Source organism: Ochlerotatus camptorhynchus, unplaced genomic scaffold (genome assembly GCF_037179485.1).
Source record: "Ochlerotatus camptorhynchus isolate MF236.1 unplaced genomic scaffold, CSIRO-AGI_Acam_v1.1 ptg000330l, whole genome shotgun sequence".
Classification (NCBI taxonomy): Eukaryota; Metazoa; Arthropoda; class Insecta; order Diptera; family Culicidae; genus Ochlerotatus; species Ochlerotatus camptorhynchus.
Genome location: NW_027040818.1, coordinates 12,133,233 through 12,156,056, shown reverse-complemented (window position 1 = coordinate 12,156,056; position 22,824 = coordinate 12,133,233). Strand labels below are relative to the sequence as shown.

At 45.9% G+C, this 22,824-nt stretch overlaps 2 protein-coding genes across 4 annotated transcripts in view; both read left to right on the top strand.

Moving 5' to 3' along the window:
* skd (mediator complex subunit skuld) overlaps positions 1-13,189 on the top strand; it is a 170,398-nt gene extending 157,209 nt beyond the window's left edge. For 2 of the 3 annotated variants that reach the window (XM_065230348.1, XM_065230346.1), the window contains 6 exons: positions 153-4,011; positions 4,074-4,306; positions 4,371-5,216; positions 5,279-5,411; positions 5,475-5,623; positions 12,021-13,189. In XM_065230348.1, coding sequence (XP_065086420.1) covers positions 153-4,011; positions 4,074-4,306; positions 4,371-5,216; positions 5,279-5,411; positions 5,475-5,623; positions 12,021-12,398 — 5,598 coding nt within the window. In that variant the 3' untranslated portion in view covers positions 12,399-13,189. The remainder of the gene's footprint in view (positions 1-152; positions 4,012-4,073; positions 4,307-4,370; positions 5,217-5,278; positions 5,412-5,474; positions 5,624-12,020) is intronic. The other variant, XM_065230347.1, reaches the window with a different exon arrangement.
* LOC135708448 (transcription factor grauzone-like) overlaps positions 1-22,824 on the top strand; it is a 404,988-nt gene that overhangs the window by 289,623 nt on the left and 92,541 nt on the right. The gene's annotated exons all lie outside the window — the stretch shown is intronic.

The following is a 22,824-nucleotide window of genomic DNA, read 5'->3' as shown; positions in this document are numbered from 1 at the left end:
CACCAGAATTTGCATTATTTAGATGAACTTATTAAGATTTACTTAGTGAGCATACACGATTTCAGCTGTAAGTTAAGCATTCGGTAATATGATTTCTGGCCTCACCCGAAACCTCTCAGACAAACACATTGATCATCTCTTCTTCCCACCAGCTCATAACCATGTCACCGCACCCACCGGCATCAAACAACCCACGCAGCGTGCAACCCGCAACGCCCGGTCTCGATCATCTGGACAAGAACACGCCGGCCCCGACGCCGACCGATCAGCACGACAGCAAAAGTATTACTGCCTCTCCGTACCACACTCCGTCGCATCCGGGAGGGGTCCTGAGCGTGGAAGCACCCTCCTCCCAGCAACCGCAACAGCAACAACAACAGCAACAGCAGCAGCAGCAATCGCAACAACCATCACAGCAACTGGTGGGCAACAATCTGAGCAGTACCAGCAGCAGTAGCAGCGGTGGAACGACCAACAGTAGTCCGGGGAACCTGCCGAGTGGAATGATGGGTATGAAGATCAAATCGGAAGAGACGCCTTTCGGTGATGGCATGATGCTCGGAACTGGTCCCAGTATATACAGCAGGTTGAATCCGATCATTAACCAGAACCAAATCACCAAGAGGGAGCAGGTGCTGCAGATTCTGCAGTCGCTCAAGAGGCCTTCGCTGTCGTCCAGGGACTACGAAGGTATGGTGGGCGAGGAAAGCCCCAGTACGTCGCAACTACTGTACGACTATTCGGCAATCGATGCCTGGATGAACCATCCGGTCAAACGGTTCCGACCGAACGAGGACTCCAAGCTGGCTCTGCAGATGCGAAGCATGGATCTGTACGCGGATCAGAAGCACTCGGAAATGTTTCTGCAGTCGCAGCAAAATTCCGGACCAGAAGGTGCGATGAATCCCGCTCGGCAGGATCAGCAAGACCCGCTGGCATTACCGGAAGGGACGGATCTCTCGACGGGAGCTCTGCTAAATGAAAGCCAAATCAAGACGGAAATCGGATGCGAGAGGCGAGACGGCGACGGTCCAATGCTCGAAGCGCATGAAATCAAGAAGGAGAAAGAGGACGGAAGCTTGTTCACGGAACAAGGCCTTACACCGGCGCTGAACGATTTGGATCAGCTTTTCGCCGTCAGTGACAACTACCATGACGACTCGGATATGAACGCCAACACGAGTCCTGCTTCGACCAAAAGTGGCGGCGGTTGCATGGAGGACATTAAAAGGTTTTCCGGATCGGGCCACACCATGAATGCCGGTATTCTAAGCCCTAAGGAGCTATCTCAAATGTTCCCAACGCCACCCAGTTTAGAGCACCATCCCAATTCCAGCCCCGGAGGAGGCGGTTGCATGTCGGACGGTATCGTGATTGACACGATGGTCGAAGCTGCCACTGCAATCCCCATCCTCGGTAGCCCTCAGGAAGAACCAATCGACGACTGGTCCTACGTGTTTGTTCCGCCGCCCATCTGCAAGTACGTGGGATCTTCCAAGTACGCCCCGCTCCAGCAGCTTCCAAGCCAATTGATGCAACCGCCGGTGTCACTTCCGCTAACCTGCGTCTACAAATCCAGCTCCCAGCTTCGCAAGGAGAAACAGGAACGCGAGAAACTCATCAAGCTACGGGAACTTCAAGAACAGCAAGAAGCCCTCCAGCAGCAGCAGCAGCAATCTCAATTGGAGAACATTCCACCGAATGCCGGAGCAGTCAGCAACCCTGTAATCAAACAGGAAACACCACTTACCGTACCGCAACCGCTCAGCACACCAAATTCCCTTAACTTGAACGGCGCAGGTCATCCGTACTCGAACCCATCTTCGCAGGGACCACAGCCTCTATCGAGGCCACCATCGGTCAATTCTCTCCCGGGAGGAATGATGGGTTCCGGGGCCAACATGTTGAGTCCCTCTCCCATACACAATGGGCTCATTAACAACAACATGTTCCATCCGGGCATAGGAATGAACGTTCCCCTACGGCAAGGAATGTCTCCCATCTCTCCTGCCACCCCCGGCGGCTGTACTCCCGGCGGAGGCAACTCAATGCGAGTGCCCACTCCTCAAGGATCCTGTCCGCTACCGTACCCTTCGCCCATCAGTGCCAGCGGAGGTTCCATGACCATCGGTAACAACCTCGGCAGCCCGAACCCTCTCAATCCGATGAGCTTCCGGCGAACGCCGATTCTTCCACCTCCACCGTACGATGTCGCCGTGGCATCACCAGCTACCTCCACCACCTCGTCTTATAACAACAAACAGTTTGGACTGGACGACGGACCGGCAACGCCTTCCGTGGCCGGCGGCAATGGTACGCCCTCCCAGCGGATAGCCATCGAAACGAGTGCCCTCCTGGTGAACGTGCTCCTGTACGACACTTCGCTCAATATCTTCCGCGATCACAACTTCAACAGTTGTACGCTGTGCGTGTGCAACGCGGGCCAGAAGTGGGTCGGGAACATCCGGGGGGCCGATTCCGGACCTTACCTAGCGCTTCCGGGAACGACTTTCCTCGGCATTGGAAAGAACGGTTCGGCCAGCGGAAGCAGTAGCGAACGGGAAGCAGCCAAATCAACGCCCTCCTCCGTATCGCAGTTTAATGGGAACAATCACAACAATAACGGTGCCTTTGGTATGATGGATTCGCCTGCCGGTGGAACCGGCGGAGGCAGTTCAGCCGTGGTAGCCATCAATACGAACAACTTGCAGAATGGTTACATGGACGAGGATCCGATCAAGTGTACGTGCGGTTTCAGTGCGGTGGTCAACCGAAGGTTAGCCCACCGGGCGGGTCTATTCTACGAGGACGAGCTGGAGATTACCGGAATGGCGGAAGATCCAGCAGTGCATAAGAAAAATTCGCTGCTCCAGTTCCTGCTTGGCAAGGGCGACTACAGCAGCAGCGGTATCAACTGTGATATTTCACCGCTACCGCTCCGGATCATGGATCTACTGCGGCAGCACTGTGCGGTCATTCAGAGTTCCAGCAACTCTATCCACCGGGCCGTAGCTCGGTTCCAAAGTGCAATGACGGCCAAGAGCTTGGCCAACGCTACCGTACATATGCTCGAGTATACCGATGCCAACGATGTAATCAGTTTGGCACTGGAACAGAGTCGATTGCAGGCAATTAACGAGAATAAGATGGAGGATGGCGCCCTGGTCAAATCAGGAGGACTGCTGCGAGGCGTGATGAATGTACATAAATGGCCGTACCTAAGAGCGGGAGGACCCAAGAGCAATCAGGACATTGTTCGGATAATGAAATCCATGCAACCTCTGCTGCAGGATGCCTTCCACAAAAAGTGCACTACTCGGTTATGGGACGCACCGTACACGATACAGGGCCCACTTACCTGGCGTCAGTTCCATCGGCTCGCCGGACGAGGCACCGGTCAATGCGAACCGCAACCCGTTCCTTCTCTGGTCGTTGGCTACGAAAAGGATTGGCTCTCCCTGTCCCCATACGCCATCCAATACTGGGACAAACTGCTTCTCGAACCGTACTCCTACCCACGGGACATTGCCTACGTCGTAGTCTTACCGGATAACGACTATGTCGTGGCCAAAGTGAAATCCTACTTCAAAGAACTCAGTACAACGTACGAAATGTGCAAACTTGGTCGGCACAATCCCATCAAGGGATGGGACGGAATCCTTCGGGTCGGCTCGAATCGAGTGCTCAAGGAGACGCAAAACTCCAGCATGGACGAGTGGTTCACCAGCATGGGCGATACCCGGTTAAGTGAAATGCTCCGACTGTACGCACAAACATGCCAACAACAGCTAGCTCCGTACCTGTCCAAAGTACCATCGGACAAAAGCTTGCTTGATCCACCGGAAAACCACAACGTTTCCGCATCGGCTCACTCCCTCGCCCTGGCACAAGCCAGTTCCACACCCAACCGGGATGGTCCGGGTCAGAGTCCGATGCCACCACCTCCGCCCAGCACACCGGATCCGTCACAACCGGGCGATAAGGCCCCTAGCACACCAAAGTCTGATAATGGTAAGTCACCTAGAATGCCATTTCACGAAGCTTTCAACTGATGTTTAATTTTTCCATTGTAGATCAAGACAACCGCGATAACCTCAACACGTCGAATTCGACTCCGGCGGACCGGATGCAGCACGAGGACGACGGCAAGGAACCACCGCACATCGTACTGTACATGGTGGAACCATTCACGTGCGGAACGGACGCACCGGAAATCGAACGCCTTGCCTGCCTATCGCTGCTCCGGTGCTACTCGAACATTCTCAGCACAGTGCCGGACTCGATCCGGAGCAACATCAGCGTACAGGTAGGTTTCGGATCTTCTGCTTTTTTAAAAATTCAGTTCTTTATTTACCGCACCCCTTTTACAGCTCATCTCGCTGGAAAACATCATGGAGCTGGGCCGAAGCCGGAACCGGCTCCGACTGAGTGACCACATGCGCAGTCAGGCGTTAAGCATATTCTCGCAGAGTCGCCGCTACATGCAGCACCTGAACAACGTCAAGAGCCTGACCGGGTTCGGAACGGCCGCAAACGCCGAACAGTTCATGAAAAACAAGGACGAAAAGAATCGGGCAGCGTACAAACTGTACACCCCGCCGTACGTGCTGGCCAAGTTGTGCGAGAAGAAGGAAAGCTCGGAATCTTTCGGCCAGACCAGCATAAAGCAGCAGTGTTCGATCATGTACTGCAGTTACTGCTTGAGCGAGGACCAAAGTTGGCTTCTGGCCGTGGCGACGGACGATCGGGGAGAGTTCCTGGAAACGGTGACGATCAACATCGACATTCCGAACCGGGTCCGACGGAAACGAGCCTCCGCTCGGAGGTTGGGCCTGCAGAAACTGATGGACTTCATCCTGGGACTGATATCACAAACGGTGCAACCTTGGCGTATTGTTATCGGCCGTATCGGTCGGATAGGACACGGCGAGCTCAAAGGCTGGAGCTGGCTGCTGAGCAAGCAGAACCTGCAGAAGGCATCCAAGCACCTGAAGGACATTTGCGAGCAGTGTTCACTGCTGCATCCGGTTTCAGTGCCGAGCATCTTGAGTGCCTGCTTGGTAACACTGGAACCGGACTCGAAATTGCGCGTCATGCCGGATCAGTTCACACCGGACGAACGGTTCAGTCAGCTGTCGATGCAGTCGCCGTTGACGACACCGCAGGATGTGACTTGTACGCACATTCTGGTGTTCCCGACCAGTGCGAGGACACAGGTGAGGATCGGGGCATTTAAAAATTTGAATTTTGACGGTTGATTGACAATTTTTTTTTACAGTCTGCCCAGTCAGCCTTCGTGGCGGAGCACATCAACGACGAGCTGGGACTGACGCTCGACGGGAATCTCGACGATCTGGGCCTCGGTGAGGACTGCGACGAGGACGGTTTGGACGATTTGTTCGACAATTGGGGTATGTTTATCGAATGTCCATTGGTTCCCTTGGATGAGTTAAAAACCGCTGCTTTCTTCCCAGAAGATATAGAAATGCCACAGCAGATACCGGAGGATTCGCGTCAAGGGAGTCCGATTGGGAACTTCGAAGGACAACGGCAAAGTCCGGGCGATAGCGGATCGAACTGTGCGCAGAATCTCAACGGCTACATGGCTCAGGAGCCGGAAGATGTGAGTATCTACCTTCACGGTAATCTTCTGTAGATATAAGTTTTCTTTTCAGGAGAGTTCTACGGAGTTTTCTCATCAAACTCAGTCGGTGCTTAAAAAATTTCGATTTTCAATTTATCAGTAGGGTCGGGTGGGACAAGAGTGCCACCTTAACAATATTGTACGTTCTACCAGCTCAAAACCAGCCAGTCCTTACCTTACCAATCAGGCTAAGGCCTTGTTGAAGAAGTCGTCTCCACTCTACTCGATCCATGGCCACACTTCGCCAGCCTCGTAGTCTGCGAAGGGTCCGCAGGTCACCTTCTACTTGGTCGATCCATCTTGCCAGCTGCGCGCCTCTTCTTCTTGTTCCTGTTGGGTCGCTTTCTAGAACCATTTTCACTGGGTCGTCGTGCGACATTCTTACGACGTGCCCAGCCCACCGTAGTCGCCCATTTTTTGGCAATGTGGATGATGGATGGTTCTTCCAGCAGCTGGTGCAATTCGTGGTTCATTCGCCTCCTCCACGTTCCGTCATCTATCTGCACTCCACCGTAGATGGTACGCAACACCTTCCGTTCGAAAACACCAAGGGCGCGTTGGTCCTCCACGAGCATAGTCCAGGTTTCGTGGCCGTAGAGGACCACCGGTCTAATCAGCGTCTTGTAGACAGTCAACTTCGTGCGGCGGCGAATTTTATTCGACCGGAGCGTCCTCCGAAGTCCAAAGAGCGTCTTTGAATTACTCTGCTGGTATCATTTTCGGCGGTCACCAGTGAGCCCAAATACACGAACTCATCGGCCACCTCGATTTCGTCACCGTCAATCTGAACTCGGGGTGGGAGGCTAACATTGTCTTCCCTAGAACTTCTTCCTTTCATGTATTTTGTCTTTGATGCGTTGATGGCAAGTCCAATCCACCTAGCTTCAGCCTTCAGTCTGATGTACGTTTCCGCCATCGTCTCAAAGTTCCGTGCCATGATGTCAATGTCATCGGCGAAGCCAAGAAGCTGGATGAACTTCCTGAAGATCGTGCCACTCGTGTCTATCCCAGCTCTTCTGATCACACCTTCTAACGCGATGTTGAATAGCAGACACGACTTCTTCGAGATTCAAAGGTACTCGAGAGAGTGTCCCCAAACAACGCACATCACTCGATCCATCGTCGCCTTGACCAATCGCGTCAGTTTATCCGGAAATCCGTACTCGTGCATAATCTGCCATAGCTGATCTCGATCGATTGTGTCGTATGCGGATTTGAAATCGATGAACAAATGATGTGTGGGCACGTTGTATTCGCAGGATTTCTGCAGAACCTGCCCGAATCGCGAAAATTTGGGCCGTGGTAGCGCGGGCACCCATGAATCCCGCCTGGTATTGCCCCACGAACTCTCTTGCAAATGGTAACAGGCGGCGGCATAGAATTTGGGAGAGTACCTTGTAGGCGGCGCTCAGCAGTGTGATCGCGCGGTAGTTGCAGCAATCCAACTTGCCGCCCTTTTTGTAAATTGGACATACGACACCTTCCATCCACTCCTCCGTTAATATCTACTCCTCCCAAATCTTGGCAATTACCCAGTGCAGCGCTCTAGCCGCTCACTTGGTTTGGTAGTTGATCTACACCAGTTGCTTTGTTGTTCTTCAACCGACCGATATCCTCCTCAACTTCTTGAAAATCAGGGGCCGGTAGTCTGTCGTCTTCTGTGCGTGCTCCAAGGTCTGTTGCCATGCCACCTTCTTCGCGTAGGTCTGTGCCGATTGTTCCGATCCGTATTTATTTCTTCAGTAGGGGTAAGAGGGGCATAGTGAACAGGTGGGGCATAGTGAGCATCCTGTGCACCAGCTTGGACTTCCGGTCGTTCGGAACAAATTTATTGGTGGTAGGATCAATATCATAATGATATTGAACCTACTACCAGTTGATTTGTTTCATGCAGCTAGAGATCCAGTGCCAAACTGCGGGATGCTCACTATGCCTCTCCTCCCCCTATTTGCAACTTTATGTTTTTTTTTTCAGGGTGGCTTGTTGGGCCTGCCCCAACCCCCTCCCCTGTCTCGCTGGGGGACCATCGTGCACAGCTCTGTTTAGAGTCCCACGCTGGCACTAGGACGGTGATCAGCCGTTCCTAACATGGAGAACAGACGCCGTTTTGAGCCGCACCTCCATGGTGAACAGGCGCTCGGGTTTGGTGAAGCATTTCCTCTATCACCGACTATGGTTACCGCGCCAGTGTTTGCGTCGCACCTCTTCACTTTGTTATTGCCGGACTGGCAACATTGCTGTGTTAATGTTTCAGTTGGCTGCGCTCCACGCCTTCTTGTTCCAACCGGATCAGTAGCGAACACCAACTTTGCAGGGTTGTTGTCCGGCATTTTTGCAACATGCCCTGCCCACCGCATCCTTCCGGCTTTGGCCACCTTCTGGATGCTGGGTTCGCCGTAGAGTGCAGCGAGCTCGTGGTTCATTCTTCGCCACCCCTCACCGTTCTCCTGCACACCGCCGAAGATCGTCCTTAGCACACGTCGCTCGAAAACTCCGAGTGCTTGCAGGTCCTCCTCGAGCATAGTCCATGTCTCGTGTCCATAGAGGACCACCGGTCTTATTAGCGTTCTTTGGTGCGGGGGTGAATCTTTTTTGACCGTAGTTTCTTCTGGAGCCCGTAGTAGGCACGACTTCCACTGATGATGCGCCTTCGTATTTCACGACTCACATTGTTGTGTTAAGGATCCAAGGTAAACGAATTCCTCCACTACCTCGAAAGTATCATCGTCCTTCCTAGACGAATCCTGTCATGTTCGGTTCCGCCTACTAGCATGTACTTTGTTTTTGACGCACTCACCACCAGTCCGACATTTGCTGCTTCGTGTTTCAGGCGGGTGTATAGTTCTGCCACCGTTCCAAATGTTCTTGCGATAATGTCCATGTCGTCCGCAAAGCCCACAAATTGATCGGATTTCGTGAAAATCGTACCCCGGCTGTTGAGCCCGGCTCGTCGCATTACACCTTCTAGAGCGATGTTGAAGAGTAGGTATGAGAGTCCGTCACCTTGTCGCAGTCCCCGGCGAGATTCGAATAAACTGGATAGTTCACCCGAAAGCCTTACGCAGTTTTGCACACCGTCCATCGTTGCTTTGATCAGTCTGATCAGCTTCCCATCAGGAAAGCCGTTCTCGTCTATGATTTTCCATAGCTCTGTGCGGTCGATACTGTCGTATGCCGCCTTAAAGTCGATGAACAAATGATGCGTTGGGACCTGGTATTCACGGCATTTCTGGAGGATTTGCCGTACGGTGAAGATCTGGTCCGTTGTCGATCGGGGCCGTCGATGAAGCTGGCTTGATAACATCCCACGAACTCGGTCATTTTAGGTGATAGACGACGGAAGATGATCTGGGATAGCACTTTGTAGGCGGCATTCAAAATGGTGATCGCTCTGAAGTTCTCACATTCCAAATGGTCGCCTTTCTTGTCAATGGGGCAGATTACCCCCTCCTTCCACTCCTCCGGTAGCTGTTATGTTTCCCAGATCCTGACTATCATCCGGTGCTTTTCTGGGTCCATCTTGATGAGTTCGGCTGCGATACCATCCTTACCAGCTGCTTTGTTGTTTTTGAGCTGCTGAATGGAGTCCTTAACTTCCCTCAGCGTGGGAGTTGGGTCAGTTCTGTCCTCTGCTGCACTGAGGTAGTCGTTTCCTCCATTGCGCTGATCTCCCGTGCCTACGTTCTCCTCGCCATTCAGGTGCGCATCGAAGTGCTGCTTCCACCTTTCAATCACCTCACGTCCGTCCGTCAAGAGGCTCCCGTCCTTATCCTTGCACATTTCGGCTCGCGGCACGGGATGCGTTGAGCTTCTGGTAGAACTTCCGTGTTTCTTGGGAACGGCACAGCAGTTCCATTTCCTCGCACTCCGCTTCTTCCAGGCGGCGTTTTTTCTCCCGAAAGATACGGGTCTGCTGTTTCCGCTTCTGTTTATACCGTTCCACGTTCTGTCGGGTTCCATGCTGCAGCATTACCGCCCGCGCTGCGTTCTTCTCCTCCAAAATCGCTCTGCACTCCTCGTCGAACCATTCATTCCGTCGACTTCTTTCCACGTACCCGATGGTGCTCTCGGCTGCGTCGGTGATGGCTGCTTTTACTGTACTCCAGCAGTCCTCTAGAGGGGGCACATCAAGCTCGCCCTCCTCTGGCAACGACGCCTCGAGATTCTGCGCGTATGCTAAGGCGACATCCGGTTGCTTCAGTCGCTCTAGGTTGTACCGTGGCGGGCGTCGGTGTACCGTACATTGTTGATGACGGAAAGTTTTGGGCGCAGTTTGACCATCACCAGGTAGTGGTCAGATAGCCGGCGCCGGTGGTGTAGTGGTAAGCGTGACTGCTTTCTCACCCCAATGGGTCTGGGTTCAATCCCAGCCGAAGTCGGTGGGATTTTTCTGAGGCATAAAAATCTCTGGTCACGTCTTCCTTCGGAAGGGAAGTAAAGCCGTTGGTCCCGGCCCATGTGTGTTTGAATGGGTGCGATATCCTACGCAGGTGTGGAAGCTGCCTTCCTGCACATTCGATTGCCGTCAATGGATGGCAATCGATGTCCGTCGGTGATTGGCACTAGATTGCGGAACAGAGACCGACGTTAAATAAAGGAAGAAAAAAAAGGTAGTGGTCAGAGTCGATCTTAGCGCCACGATAGGTCCTGACGTCGATAATGTCGGAGAAATGCCGTCCATCAATCAGAACGTGGTCGATTTGCGATTCCGTCTGCTGTGGTGCTCTCCAGGTGTAACGATAGGGGAGGCTGTGTTGGAAGAAGGTGCTACGTATGGCCATGTTCTTGGAGGCGGCGAAATCGATGAGTCGTAGGGCCGTTCCCGTTCGTCAGCTGGTGGGCGCTGAACGTTCCAATCGTCGGTCTGAATTCCTCCTCCTGGCCTACCTGAACGTTTAGGTCTCCTATGATGATCTTGACGTCGTGGCTTGGGCAGCGATCGTACTCGCGGTCGAGCTGCGCGTAAAATACGTCCTTGTCATCATCAGTGCTTCCGGAGTCAGGGCTGTGCACGTTGATTATGCTAAAGTTGAAGAATCGGCCCTTGATCCTCAATCTGCACATTCTTTCGTCGATCGGCCACCAACCGATCACGCGCTTCTGCATTTCGCCCATCACGTTGAAAGCTGGGCCCAGCTCGCGTGTGTTGCCGCAACTCCGGTAGATGGTATGATTACCTCTAAACGTTGCAGACACAATTCTTGTGGTCTATTATTAACTCATTCAAAATAAAATAGTTTATTGCCAGCACTCAGATAATCTGGGAATATGGTACACTTTAGGGCTTATTACGGATGTCACTTCACGTAGAAAACTTGTCACTTGCCGTCACGGTGAAGTGATTCCAATTTGATTTAATCACGGCTCTTATTCTGAGTATCGCTTCCTTATCATTGTGCCACCCGTAATAAGGCCCTTTATCTTCAGAACAGAACATTCAATAGCAGTGCAATTAATCATGTTTTGTTGTTTTTGACATCATCTACATCCAGAGGGCCAGTAACTTCGAATGTATGGGAATGGTAGTAAACCATTTGGAAATGCATGAAAATTTTCAGGTTTTATTCATTATCGTCTTTATGGGCAGTTTTAGGTGCACAAAAATTGCACGAGTACATTACTATGGTGATAAGGTAAACACTTGTTTATTTGTTTCCTTCTGTGAAAGCATGTTTAGTCACAAATCGTGGATTTTCTGATATTCTCCACTCTTTCCTACCACTGAAGGGGCGACATCTCTCGGATCTTCAGTATAGCTACTACTCAAATCATATAATTAATTAACCATATCCGAAGTTAGCTCTAGCTTTTTCTCACAGATGGCAATCCTCTCCACGGTAGTCAAGCAGTTTTCCCAGTATGGAAAACATCATTAATTCAAAAAATATCAGCATCCCCATTCCCCCAACTTTGCCGAAGACACCGATCCTGAATGACTTTTTTTTAAATAAATATTGTATCTCACTTCTAGGGAGATTAATCATCGATCTGTCATTGTCAAAAGAATGCGGGATACTTATATCCCGAAACTTTTCCGTAGACACCACTTGTTTAAAATGCAAGATTTACGAGATAATGGCTTTTGACCGTCTTTTAACAGTTCTGGTAACTGTGTGAGGGGGCGGTAAGATGGTGATTTTTGTTAACGTAATGAAATGAAATGAAATTTTGGATTTCCTTTCCACTTTTAATGCAGATTATGAATATGCATTTACATCAATACCCCTAAAGAACCCAATTGAAAGACAGTTGTAATAACGTCTTAAATTTTACGAATGAAATCGAATAACGCATCAATCTCTCTGTCATGTGAATGTCGTCCATCCGGACAAAGTTTAGCCGTTGATTTTTACCTTCCCCTCTTTTTCCCCCGCAGTTCGGTTCCCTGGCCCAGCAGCCGATGGCCATCGGGTATCTTGTGTCCACAGCCCCGACCGGCCGGATGCCCCCGTGGTTCTGGTCCTCCTGTCCGCACATGGAGAACGTCTGTCCGGTGTTCCTGCGGATAGCGCTGCACCTGAACAGTTTCCAGATCCTCCAGAACAATGACGACCCGATGATGCAGTCCCAGTCGACGACCGAACACCCGCTGGACTCGAACATGACGGCCGACGTGCTGCGGTTCGTGCTCGAAGGCTACAACGTCCTGTCCTGGCTGGCCATGGATTCCAACACCCACGATCGGTTGTCCTGTTTGCCGATCCACGTGCAGGTGCTGATGCAGCTGTACCACATGATGGCCGCGCTGGCTTAAACAGTGTTGTTGTTGCGGTGCGGAACGTTCTTTTGCTTAAGGTTTGGGGGAGAGGAAGAACGCGATAATGCCGGTTGGCGACGATTATGGAGATCTTCTCCCCGTGCTGTCTGTGATATTAGGTAATGCGGTGTAGGCAGGGGGAAATCAAAGCAGGCTGAGATCTATAGGCGTCGAAAATGGGGGGTACGCAGAGGAGAGTGCCCGAAGATGGTTCAAAATTTAAAAGCGTAGGGATCAAAGCAAGCTAGCGTATTTTGTGTGTGTTAAAGGAACTTTTTTTTTTTAGATAAGAATAGTGAAGAAACGAGAAAACGGCCAAGATCTGGTTTTACAAGTTTTAAGTTGTATTAATTTATTGATTTTGTTTTTTTTTCGTTTAAAGTCCCAAGACAAGTATTCCCGCTTGGTCAATGCTAGAAACAACAAGTTAATGATTGTGGAATTTGAGATTGTTCAAGATATTTTGGAGCAGTATTTTCATTTTGTTCAATTTTTCCCTTCTTAAGAAAAGGCAAACCGGAAAGGGAAAAAGAAACAACCTAAAGAGATTAACGCGCTTTTAAGTGAAATCATTGGATAGGGAACATTGCAATCTAATATTTTCATTGTGTTTTGAATACCTGTAGCGTTTAGAGTTTTAGATAAGCCACGTGTGTAAATATAGTGAAAAGTGTCAATTTAGCGCGAAATGAGAAACAGTGGAAACAGTTTAGGGAATTGTGTAAACACAAATATAATAGCATCATAGGCTAGTGAATGGAAGGCAGAATGTACATTCATCAAGCACCCCCTCCCGGTCTTAAGTGATTATTAATTAGATGAAGATGATAATGAGTCTCTAGGGCAAGTTAGTTAATTTAAAGCAAACAAACAAATATCTCCTATAAGCGGAATGCGAAAAGGGTCTGGACCGGTGGCAGTTTTATTCACCTGCGGTAGGATCGATCAAGTATGAGAGGGGTAAGTTTTTCGTTTTATTACTGCCCGGTGGGTAGACCGTTAGGCCATCGCCTTTGATGAATAATGCTATGTTGAATAAACTATGGTTTTTGGAGTTATGATCGAGATCGTTGCGGATTTTTCGGGATTTTCGCCGACGTAACAGTTGATAGATAGCTGGATTTCGTGTTTGGAAGAATTTACTGTAGCTCTCCTTGTAGCTGTGGGTATAATTGCAAGTCAGATACTGAGGTTAAGTACATCCAAACAAATGGACCGATGACTGTACAGTAAACTCTCTATTTCACGATGTTCTATAGGTATTTATCTGCAGCATTAGCTATGAGTTCCTCAATTTAGTCGCTGAGTCGTTCTGATTGGCCGTGTAGAGTGTTAGTCATCCCCCCCTATTCTGCGAGTCACGTGACTCTCTCTCACCGGTGAGGTGACAATAGTCACCTCGTGTGAGGTGACTCTCCATTTGATTTACATGGAGAGTCACCTCACACGAGGTGATAATTGTCACCTCACCGGTGACAGAGAGTCACGTGACTCGCAGAATAAGGGAGATCGACTATCTTACCGAATGGAAAATTCGCAATTCAACAAGTGAGTTGAACGCCGAATTGAATCGAATGAACCTGGCTTACGTAAAGAGATAGACGAGTAGCAGATTCCACTATCAAACCTTGCTGAAATTATTACCCAAATCCATTAAGATTATTCTGCAATCATGTTTTCTAATTTTATAGTTTAAAACCATAAACTCATTCCTATGTTCGATGTAAATTCGACAGTGTCTTTCGTAAAATCGAAGACGACCTATCAAGAAAACTGACTTCCGTTTTCTCAGAGACGACCGTCTTGGATAACAAAGAAAACTAAACTCTCCCGTTTTATCGTACAGGCACAATCGCGTCATCTGCCGCTCAAAAGTAAATGCTTCGAACGAGAGTGTTCTAAAAATGGTAATGGGATATGCCACCGACCTTTTTGGGGCTAGTCTAGGGGTCTTATATGAAACAAATAGGCCTTGGTTAGATGTCTAATAAATAGTTTAGAGATGTTATGGGACAATTTGGAAAATCTTATGGAACACGTCTGAGGTCTTATGGGACTGAGTCTAGAGGACTAGAAGCCTTGGCATATAATTTCAAGTTTTTTCACAATCAGCAATTTTGTGATAGCAGAGTACTCCTTTAATGATCATAAAATCACTAATTGTGACTCTCTGAAACCGAAATTGAAACATGTTTTTGAGTGGAATGAGTATCATCAAGCCTGGTTAAGGTGAATCGCTGTGAAATCCTTATTCTCGGAACCACTTCGAATCTTTAAGTTCACATCAGCTTCTACGACACTTGCAACATTCAAATTGTTACTCCACGTTTGCTGCACTGCAGCATACATGAAGTAACAATTTCAGGTGAAATGGGGCACCGATTTCCGAGATTTCAAGAACAATATGAAAACAAACCTTCCTATCCCCTTTTCTCGCCACCCATATGACACCAACGCAAACCTTTAACATCACCGAGTAGGGGAAACTTTCCCCTTCCCGATGAAATTGCTGGTTTGCGTGGGCGACCCTCGGTTGGCGAGAAAAGGGCCTACAAAGGTTTGTTTACAAAAAGCTTGTATGCCCTTTTCACATGCGGCTCTTGATTTGTGTAATTGAAAATTTGAAGTGGAAGTGCATGTATAGCGTACGTGGCGGCCATGGAATCACCTTAAGATACGTATTCACTGTCCAATGACCGATATCGGGCCTTATTACGGGTGTCACTACACGGTGATAAGCAAGTGATACTCAGAATAAGAGCCGTGATTACCCTACAAATCAAATGGGAATCACTTCACCGTGATGACAAGTGACAAGTTTTCACCGTTAAGTGACATCCGTAATAAGCCCCGATGGATCCGCCATCTTGAGTTCCAAAATGGTGTCGGACATCGTCCTTCAGCGTCTACTCGTCAATCCCATTCCACAAATATCCACATTGAATGGATGCATATTCGTTGAAGACGAGTGATCGACACACGGGCCCCGTAATCTCGACGTCCGTGGTTCGGTTCCTGCTTGCTCCGTTTTATTATTTTTTCGTCAACATTGTTATTCATAAGGCTAATCAATGAAATTCATACCGATTTCTTGTGGCTAAAATTCATAAGTTCTTATGGAATTCTTACCTGTACCTAGTACTTTGTGAACAAGTCAGTCTACCAACAATTTCCCAGCGATGACATAATACTCGACTATTAGTACAAGACACTGAAGAAGTCTGCACAGTGTAGACGAAATCCGTGTATCTGTCAAGGATAAGCAAATAAGGTAGTGGAATTAAATAGAAATTACTAATCTTTCTCTCTCTCTCTCTCTTTATACATTTCCATATTGAATAGCCATTCATGATGGATACAAAAATCACTTGTTGTTAGAGAACACTTCCTACATCACGAAATGGACATTCTTCGTTCTTACCACCTCTGATAGTGATGAATATGGTTCCACCTCGTTTGTCAGCTCAAATCAGCAAATGACGTTCGATAGAATTATTTACATCATTTGCGTTATGGGGCTGAACCAATACCATATTCGTTACAATTTGGGATGACAATCATTCTACAGAGAGTATTCAGTATTTCAACTGAGGTCCGTTCGCTTCTCGGTACAATGTTCATCCGAGAGGAGCATCATCCTGATTACATAAACAACCGTCATCCGGTTGCAGCTATCATTCGAAGAAGCGATTTCGATGTTCCGATTTGCATGGCCTGAGGTTTCATTCGAACAGAGGATGGTGTTTTGATACAGTGTAGTAGCGGAGAAAACAAAATACAATTGATGCATTTAAGTGACGGTCGACTAGCAGATGGAAATGATGTGAAAAATGATCATGACGTTTTGCTAACTGTCAAATAATATGGAATATTTTTTAGTACATCATCAGTTTTGTAATTGCAAATCTGAAAACTAGGTGTCGCATGGCCAGCTTTACCTTCGTTTAAATTCATCAAAAGGCTGTTTCTATGCACCACCAATGTAGAGTGCGCTAGGCGATTATGAGGGGAAACGTCAACACACCCACTCAAACTAACTAAATCATCTGACAGAGCAGTATTTGTTCGTTGATGTTGTAACAATATTTCTGTAAAAACTTGTGTAAAGACTCCTATTCGACTTAAGCGCCACCAACGCCGACTTCTCCACTTAAAAACCCTCTTTGGCAACATTATGGAACTGGCGTTGCACAACTAGTGCCGAGTGGTAATTTTCAACCGAAAATTTATCGATACTGGATGTAGATAATGAAAATAACGGGATCAGAATGCGTTTAGTATGTTTTTCTGTGGTTGAACCAAAGTGCAAGAAATGCATTTTTGGCGATTTTTGTAGCGAGTTCAGAACCACTTCTAACCATTCTAGCATGGTGCCAAATTGGTCGAAAGTGGAAAATCTTTATAGGAAATCAGAAGATGCTAGCGCCACGTAACAGCGCCGTTCCCACTTATCTTTGCACAAGTTTCTGGTGGAAGTTGGACGTCTGTTCTCTGTGAATTAACGCAAATTGCTTGGCATATTGTTATACGTATCTTGCATATTGCCATTGAAGAATCAAATGATAATGATAATTACGTTTTGATATCTGTCAAATTGAATGACATTTTTTCTAGTACATCATCATTTTTGTAATTGCGGATCTTTAAACTAGGTGTCGCATGCCCATTTAGCCTTGCTTTGATTCTCCAATCGGAGGGGTCTTATTTTATTATTTTTCACATATTTGAACGGATTTACAGCTCAAATAACACCATATTAAAAATCCGGAAGATCATAACCGCCGGGGTTGTTTAATAAATTATCACTTTTCTTAACAAAAATATATGGAAGCACCAGCCGGATCACTCCAAAATCCATACACAAAATGAAATATTCCATGTGGACGATGATTACAAGCGCAGGTGCAGGTGGATAAATTAATCAGAAAATGTAAAACATTTTCCTCTTCCTCTTATGTTTCGCTGTGAAAATTTCCGGCCTCATCACTCGTATGATGGTTCCCTTATTCACCACCAGAGGCTGAAACGATCGCTTGATTTCTATTGGATTCGCCTATTCGGCAGCAGGGTTTTGTATGTACAATATCTTAACAACCCTTGCTAGAAGCAAAGACTTCAAATCAAGAAGACAGGCAACTTTGCCAGAACCCAAGCGACAGATACTGTAGTGCTGGGCTTGAGTAAAGGTGGAAGCAACGCATAGAAAAATGAGCAAATACACAAACCTTTCTTCTGAGGATGTAATCTTTGCTATCAAATTCGTTCGAAGCATTTACCTTTGAGCGGCAGATAACGCGATTGTACCTGTCTCATAGCGTTAGTATGAGAAAATGGAAGAATTGCCAGTCTTCTTGATATGTTGTCTTCACTAGAAGCTAGCATTTCACATGACTTTTCTTTTCGATTCGATGTACGTGCAAAATAATAATTGAGTGCATCGCAATGTTTTGCACATTTCTTTGTACCATTAACCAACAAGGATTAATTAATCAATAGGGGTAGACTATTATTTTTGATTCTAAAAACTAGTTGAATTGGAGAAAAATAAAGGGGGTTCAATTTCTATTTGATTACCATACTCATAAATATGATCTAGAAATCCTCGAAAAAAAAAATCTAATGGGAATGTTCGATTGGCCCAGATTTTGACAGTTCATTTGGCTCAAAACATTCTCTTAGCTCATCTCTATCAGTTGAAACATGCATCAACTTCCAGTAGAATGTTGTTTTAATTGGCCTATACACTTAGGGAAAGCTTTTTAGACACAGGTTTACAATTTCAGTCAACTTTCCCTTAAGCTAAATTTTCTGATACGATGACCCTTATCCTTTCGTAAATCCCTAAGAGGAAGAGGAGACAACTGGCTACTTTTAGTCTGTGACGTGTTCTTCTTCTCTCACGGAAACGACCATGCAAAAACTATTTCAGTATGAGCGACGCAGTCGACTGTCAAAATGCAAGAAAATACATTCCCTGTTGTAAAAATTCACGCGTTCCTATACGTTCACCAATCGGACGCTGGTTCGCGTTTGACAGAAAATTGGTTCAAAAAAGCCCCCCTATTGTCTCCTCTTCCTCTAAGGTAAATCCTAGTTATTTCGTTCTATTTTCCAGGGGATTGACTGGCGGCCATGTTTAAGATGCTATTATATATGTGCTCTTGTCCTTTTGCTTCTCACGTAATTTCCGATCCTTTTCCACCATCCATACTTCATGAGGGCCATATTTAAATAAAGCCCGCGATGTTGCCTACTGTATAGGATTGATATAGTCCTCTGCTCTTTTCATATACATAGAGGAAATGACTCTAATGTTGACCTATGGATCTTAAGATTGGGCCCTTCGATAAACATTTCCTGCTCTTTTTTCTTAGAACAATGAGTCATCAATACAAATGGATATTTTTGGTTGCTAGTGAAAAGTTGTCAAAAAATGCTTTCCTTAGAAATTTATGTATGGGCAATAGGGTAAATGATGGCTTCGGCAGCCATCGACTGTTTTCGGCAACCACAATTTAAACGTTAATTTCGATGTATTTTCTCACTAAAACACTTCGCTGAATGTATTTAAACGATTCCTTAGTTTTTCAGCTTCAATCCTAATACATTTTTACGACTGAGCAAACCTGTTATGCCAGGTGTTTCTGCAAAAGAAACATAAGCACATCAAAATACGGCTGATTTCGAGTTGCCGATAATAGAACAGCTGGTTTACACGCAGTTTAAACGGAAAGGTTGCCGAAGTAAAAGAGGCTGCCGACAATAGTCACACTCACCTGAGAAAATTGTAGCACCTTAAAAACGTTTTCAAACCGTTTTGGACAGTTTTGTTGATTGGAATGGATAGAATAGCTAGCAGCAGATGAATGTAAACAAACAGACACATCATATGTGTGCGTGTCACTTTATTATAGAGATTTTTAGCCTGAGGCTAGTTCATCTCTTGTGCGTGACACTGAGAAAATGCTAATAGAAGTGCGGAAGCTGCTTAGATTGACGAGAATACGTAAATTCCCCTACATAGATCGACATTAACTCTATATCATAAATTTACATCTTTAACACGAAACCCTCCCTTATTACTTGGTCTCTTCCACTGTATAATGTTTTCAGCATCCTTCCGAAGTCCAAATTTTCGGACCTATTCTTGTTTTCGTTCGAACCGTATTTTTCATACAAACAATATTTTTTGTGTGGAAAACGGTTCGCAAGAAATCGACAATATGGGTGCATATTTTAGCCCCTTTAAAAAATTCACAGGTTATTTTGGGTTCAATTTTCCGTCACGTCGAATCCAGTTTTATTGGTCATCTTCGACCTATAACTTCGAAAACCATAGCTTTGTTGCAGTTTTGTCAAAATCGGCGACATATCGGTCGAAACGCGCATCCTTAATAGAAGAAGAAAAACTCACACCCAAATGCACATCTGAATTTATAAAATAAACTAAAACTAGGATTGAAATTTGTATAAAAAATGTATCTCACCCCTTCGGTAGGGAGAAATCTTTCTATAAGCAACTAACCACGTGTAAATGTTGTAGATATTTTCTAACCTTAGAAAAAATGAAACCCCCTAGCAAATAAAAACAAAAGAAAATCTGAATCAGACATACAACTAGAACAAAAGAGTAAGGTTAACTTAAGGCTAGCGAACGCATGAGCCATGAAGATGAAGATGGCAACATCTAAGAAAGCAAAAGAGGAGACCAAAACTAAGCTCATGTAAGTAGTAGGTAGTTCGTAAGCGAGATTAGTTGTTTTGGCTAAATGTCTTTATCAAAGGCAAGTTAAGGAAACTATTAGCACCTATTAAGTCAGTCAGCAGCTGCAAACGAGACGTTTGGTCCTCACACATAAAGAGAAACCATGATCTTACTCAAAGTACTAAAACAACAACAAGAATCGGAATAAGAAAGGAATCGGAGGCAACCACTAGTGGTACGATAGTGGCGCTAATGCCCCATCGTATTCCTCTAGAACAAGTGTAGTGAAACACAGAATCGATTTGAACAAACTTTACTGAGGCGCATACAGCAAAGAAGTATTAGGTGAGCTGAGAAGACAAAGAAATCAAACTAAGCTTGTAAGTATAGACAAGAACATAGAAATGAAGAAATGGAATCATCAACTTACTTGTAAGGGCACAGGAAAAGAGGGAAATTAAACAAAACAACAACAGTTGAAATCACATATTTAATAAGGATAGTAGACAAAGAGAGGAAACGAAATGAAAACAGTAGTTTATTCTAATATAAGTTTAGGCCAAATCGTATTGAAACAAACAAAAAACAATGCTAAATAAAACAGAGAAACCGTTAGTTCTAAAAAAACAGAGAATGTAAAATTAAGCAGAACAAAACACCGAAAGAGAATAGATAAACATAGTAAAAAAGAAAAAAAAAAGATGAGGAGAAAACAAACATATAGATTTAAGGAGAACTAATACTTACTTTTGAACAACAGTGTTGTGTGCGTAAGACTGTGTGTGTGTCTGAATGAGAGGATTATTTAAAAACAAAATGGAACGTGTGACCGAGATCAACTGCAACAGTGAAAACAAACAAGAATATTATTATTATTATTCGACAGAACACAACAAAAAAAGCGGAAACAACAAAACAACCTATTAACATTAAAAAGTAACTTGTAATTGAGGTAAATTAATTACTATACATGAATTATTATATAAACTATTAATACTTGTATATGTTAAGGTTTCGTTTACAAAAAAAAAAAACATGAAAATAAATGGAACATTATTGAAAATCCGCCTAGTTGGTGCTGAATTTTGGTAGGATGGAAAGAACAAGCTCTCCCAATAATCTTCGATGGAAAAGACATCGTACCGTAACATCGTAAGGGACTGGCCACAATTATAGTGGGTTCTTCCCGGGATTTCAAGAAAGATTTAAAGAAAGCAATTGGCAAATCAATAGTCAGTGTTCACTCGGCTGTCGACAAAAGCAGGCCACTCTCGATGTGTGCCACGCGATCGTCTGTTTTCTCGACAGCAACCTTTGTGTGGTCCTCCTCATTAGCGTTGACGGCACCGTCGAAAAATTTGCTCTTCCAGCAAATATAGACAGTTTCCTATGGGAATTTTCGGTGGAGTGAAAGGATAGTACAAAGTCCGCCATGTTTCACGCACAATCTGACGTTTGCTTATGGATTTTCTCATAGGAGTAAAGAGCTACAGAGTCGCCGTCAACGCCAATTGTTCTTCATCAGCAGTTTTTTCGGTCGATGCGTTGTCGACTTTGGAAAGCAACCGTTTCGTGATGTGTGAGTGATGACCACGTTTTTCTGCAACGGAGGCGCTCTGACTAAAGCCCTACAGTAAAAGTATGGACGACTGTCACCACAAAACTGAAAAAAGCTGTTCCAATTGGCGTTGACGGCGACTCTGTAGCTCTTTACTCCTATGAGAAAATCCATAAGCAAACGTCAGACTGTGCGTGAAACATGGCGGACTTTGTACTATCCTTTCACTCCACCGAAAATTCCCATAGGAAACTGTCTATATTTGCTGGAAGAGCAAATTTTTCGACGGTGCCGTCAACGCCAATCGAGCAAAGCGGTGCATTTTGACGGTTCGATTGGAACCGTCAGTTCCAATCAACTTTGTTCAAATCAAAACAAAAAAACTAACCCATCTGGTGGATGATGGCACAAGCTTCCAAGAAAATTCTATTACAGTGAACCACATTATTTAAATGGATTTCTTCGCCAGTTAGTCGTCTGTCACTTCGTTTGTGGTTAAATATTCCATTTCCGTTATACCACAAACGAAGTGACAGACGACTAACTGGCGAAGAAATCAATTAAAATAATGTGGTTCGCTGTAATAGAATTTTCTTAGAAGCTTGTGCCATCATCCACCAGATGGGATAGTATTTTTGTTTTGGTTTTGCACAAAGTTGATTTTGTGTACAATGATTCTTTGACAGTGTGCAAAGAGTGCGTATCATTTTGTCATTTTTTTATGCATTTCAGTTTTGAGTAGAGTGAAAGAGATAGAACCAAAACATTCTAGTACATTTGGTGAAAATGCTAGTTCAATTCAGTAGTAGCACAAACGAAGTGACAGACGGAGCGGCTCGAAATTTGATTTGACGCACTTACATTTACAATTTTCGAGTGTACCTCACGGCAACACTATCTACTCATATGTACTAGATTAAACTAGGGGGTACCGCCTGTTATCTCTTTTTCTCTAACGAAAATTGAAAGGGAGAGCCTGTTGTCAAACAGCATGTCATTATATCGCTTCTTTTGTATAATGAAAGACCATAGGCCAAAATGATTAGGGATGAACACATCGGGTTAACATTTGCTTATAAGTAAACGATGTTGAGCTGTCAATGACTCGCGCTTGTTGCAATTGTTGCTACAGATTTCTTCAGTCCGTGCTAGAAGCCTAA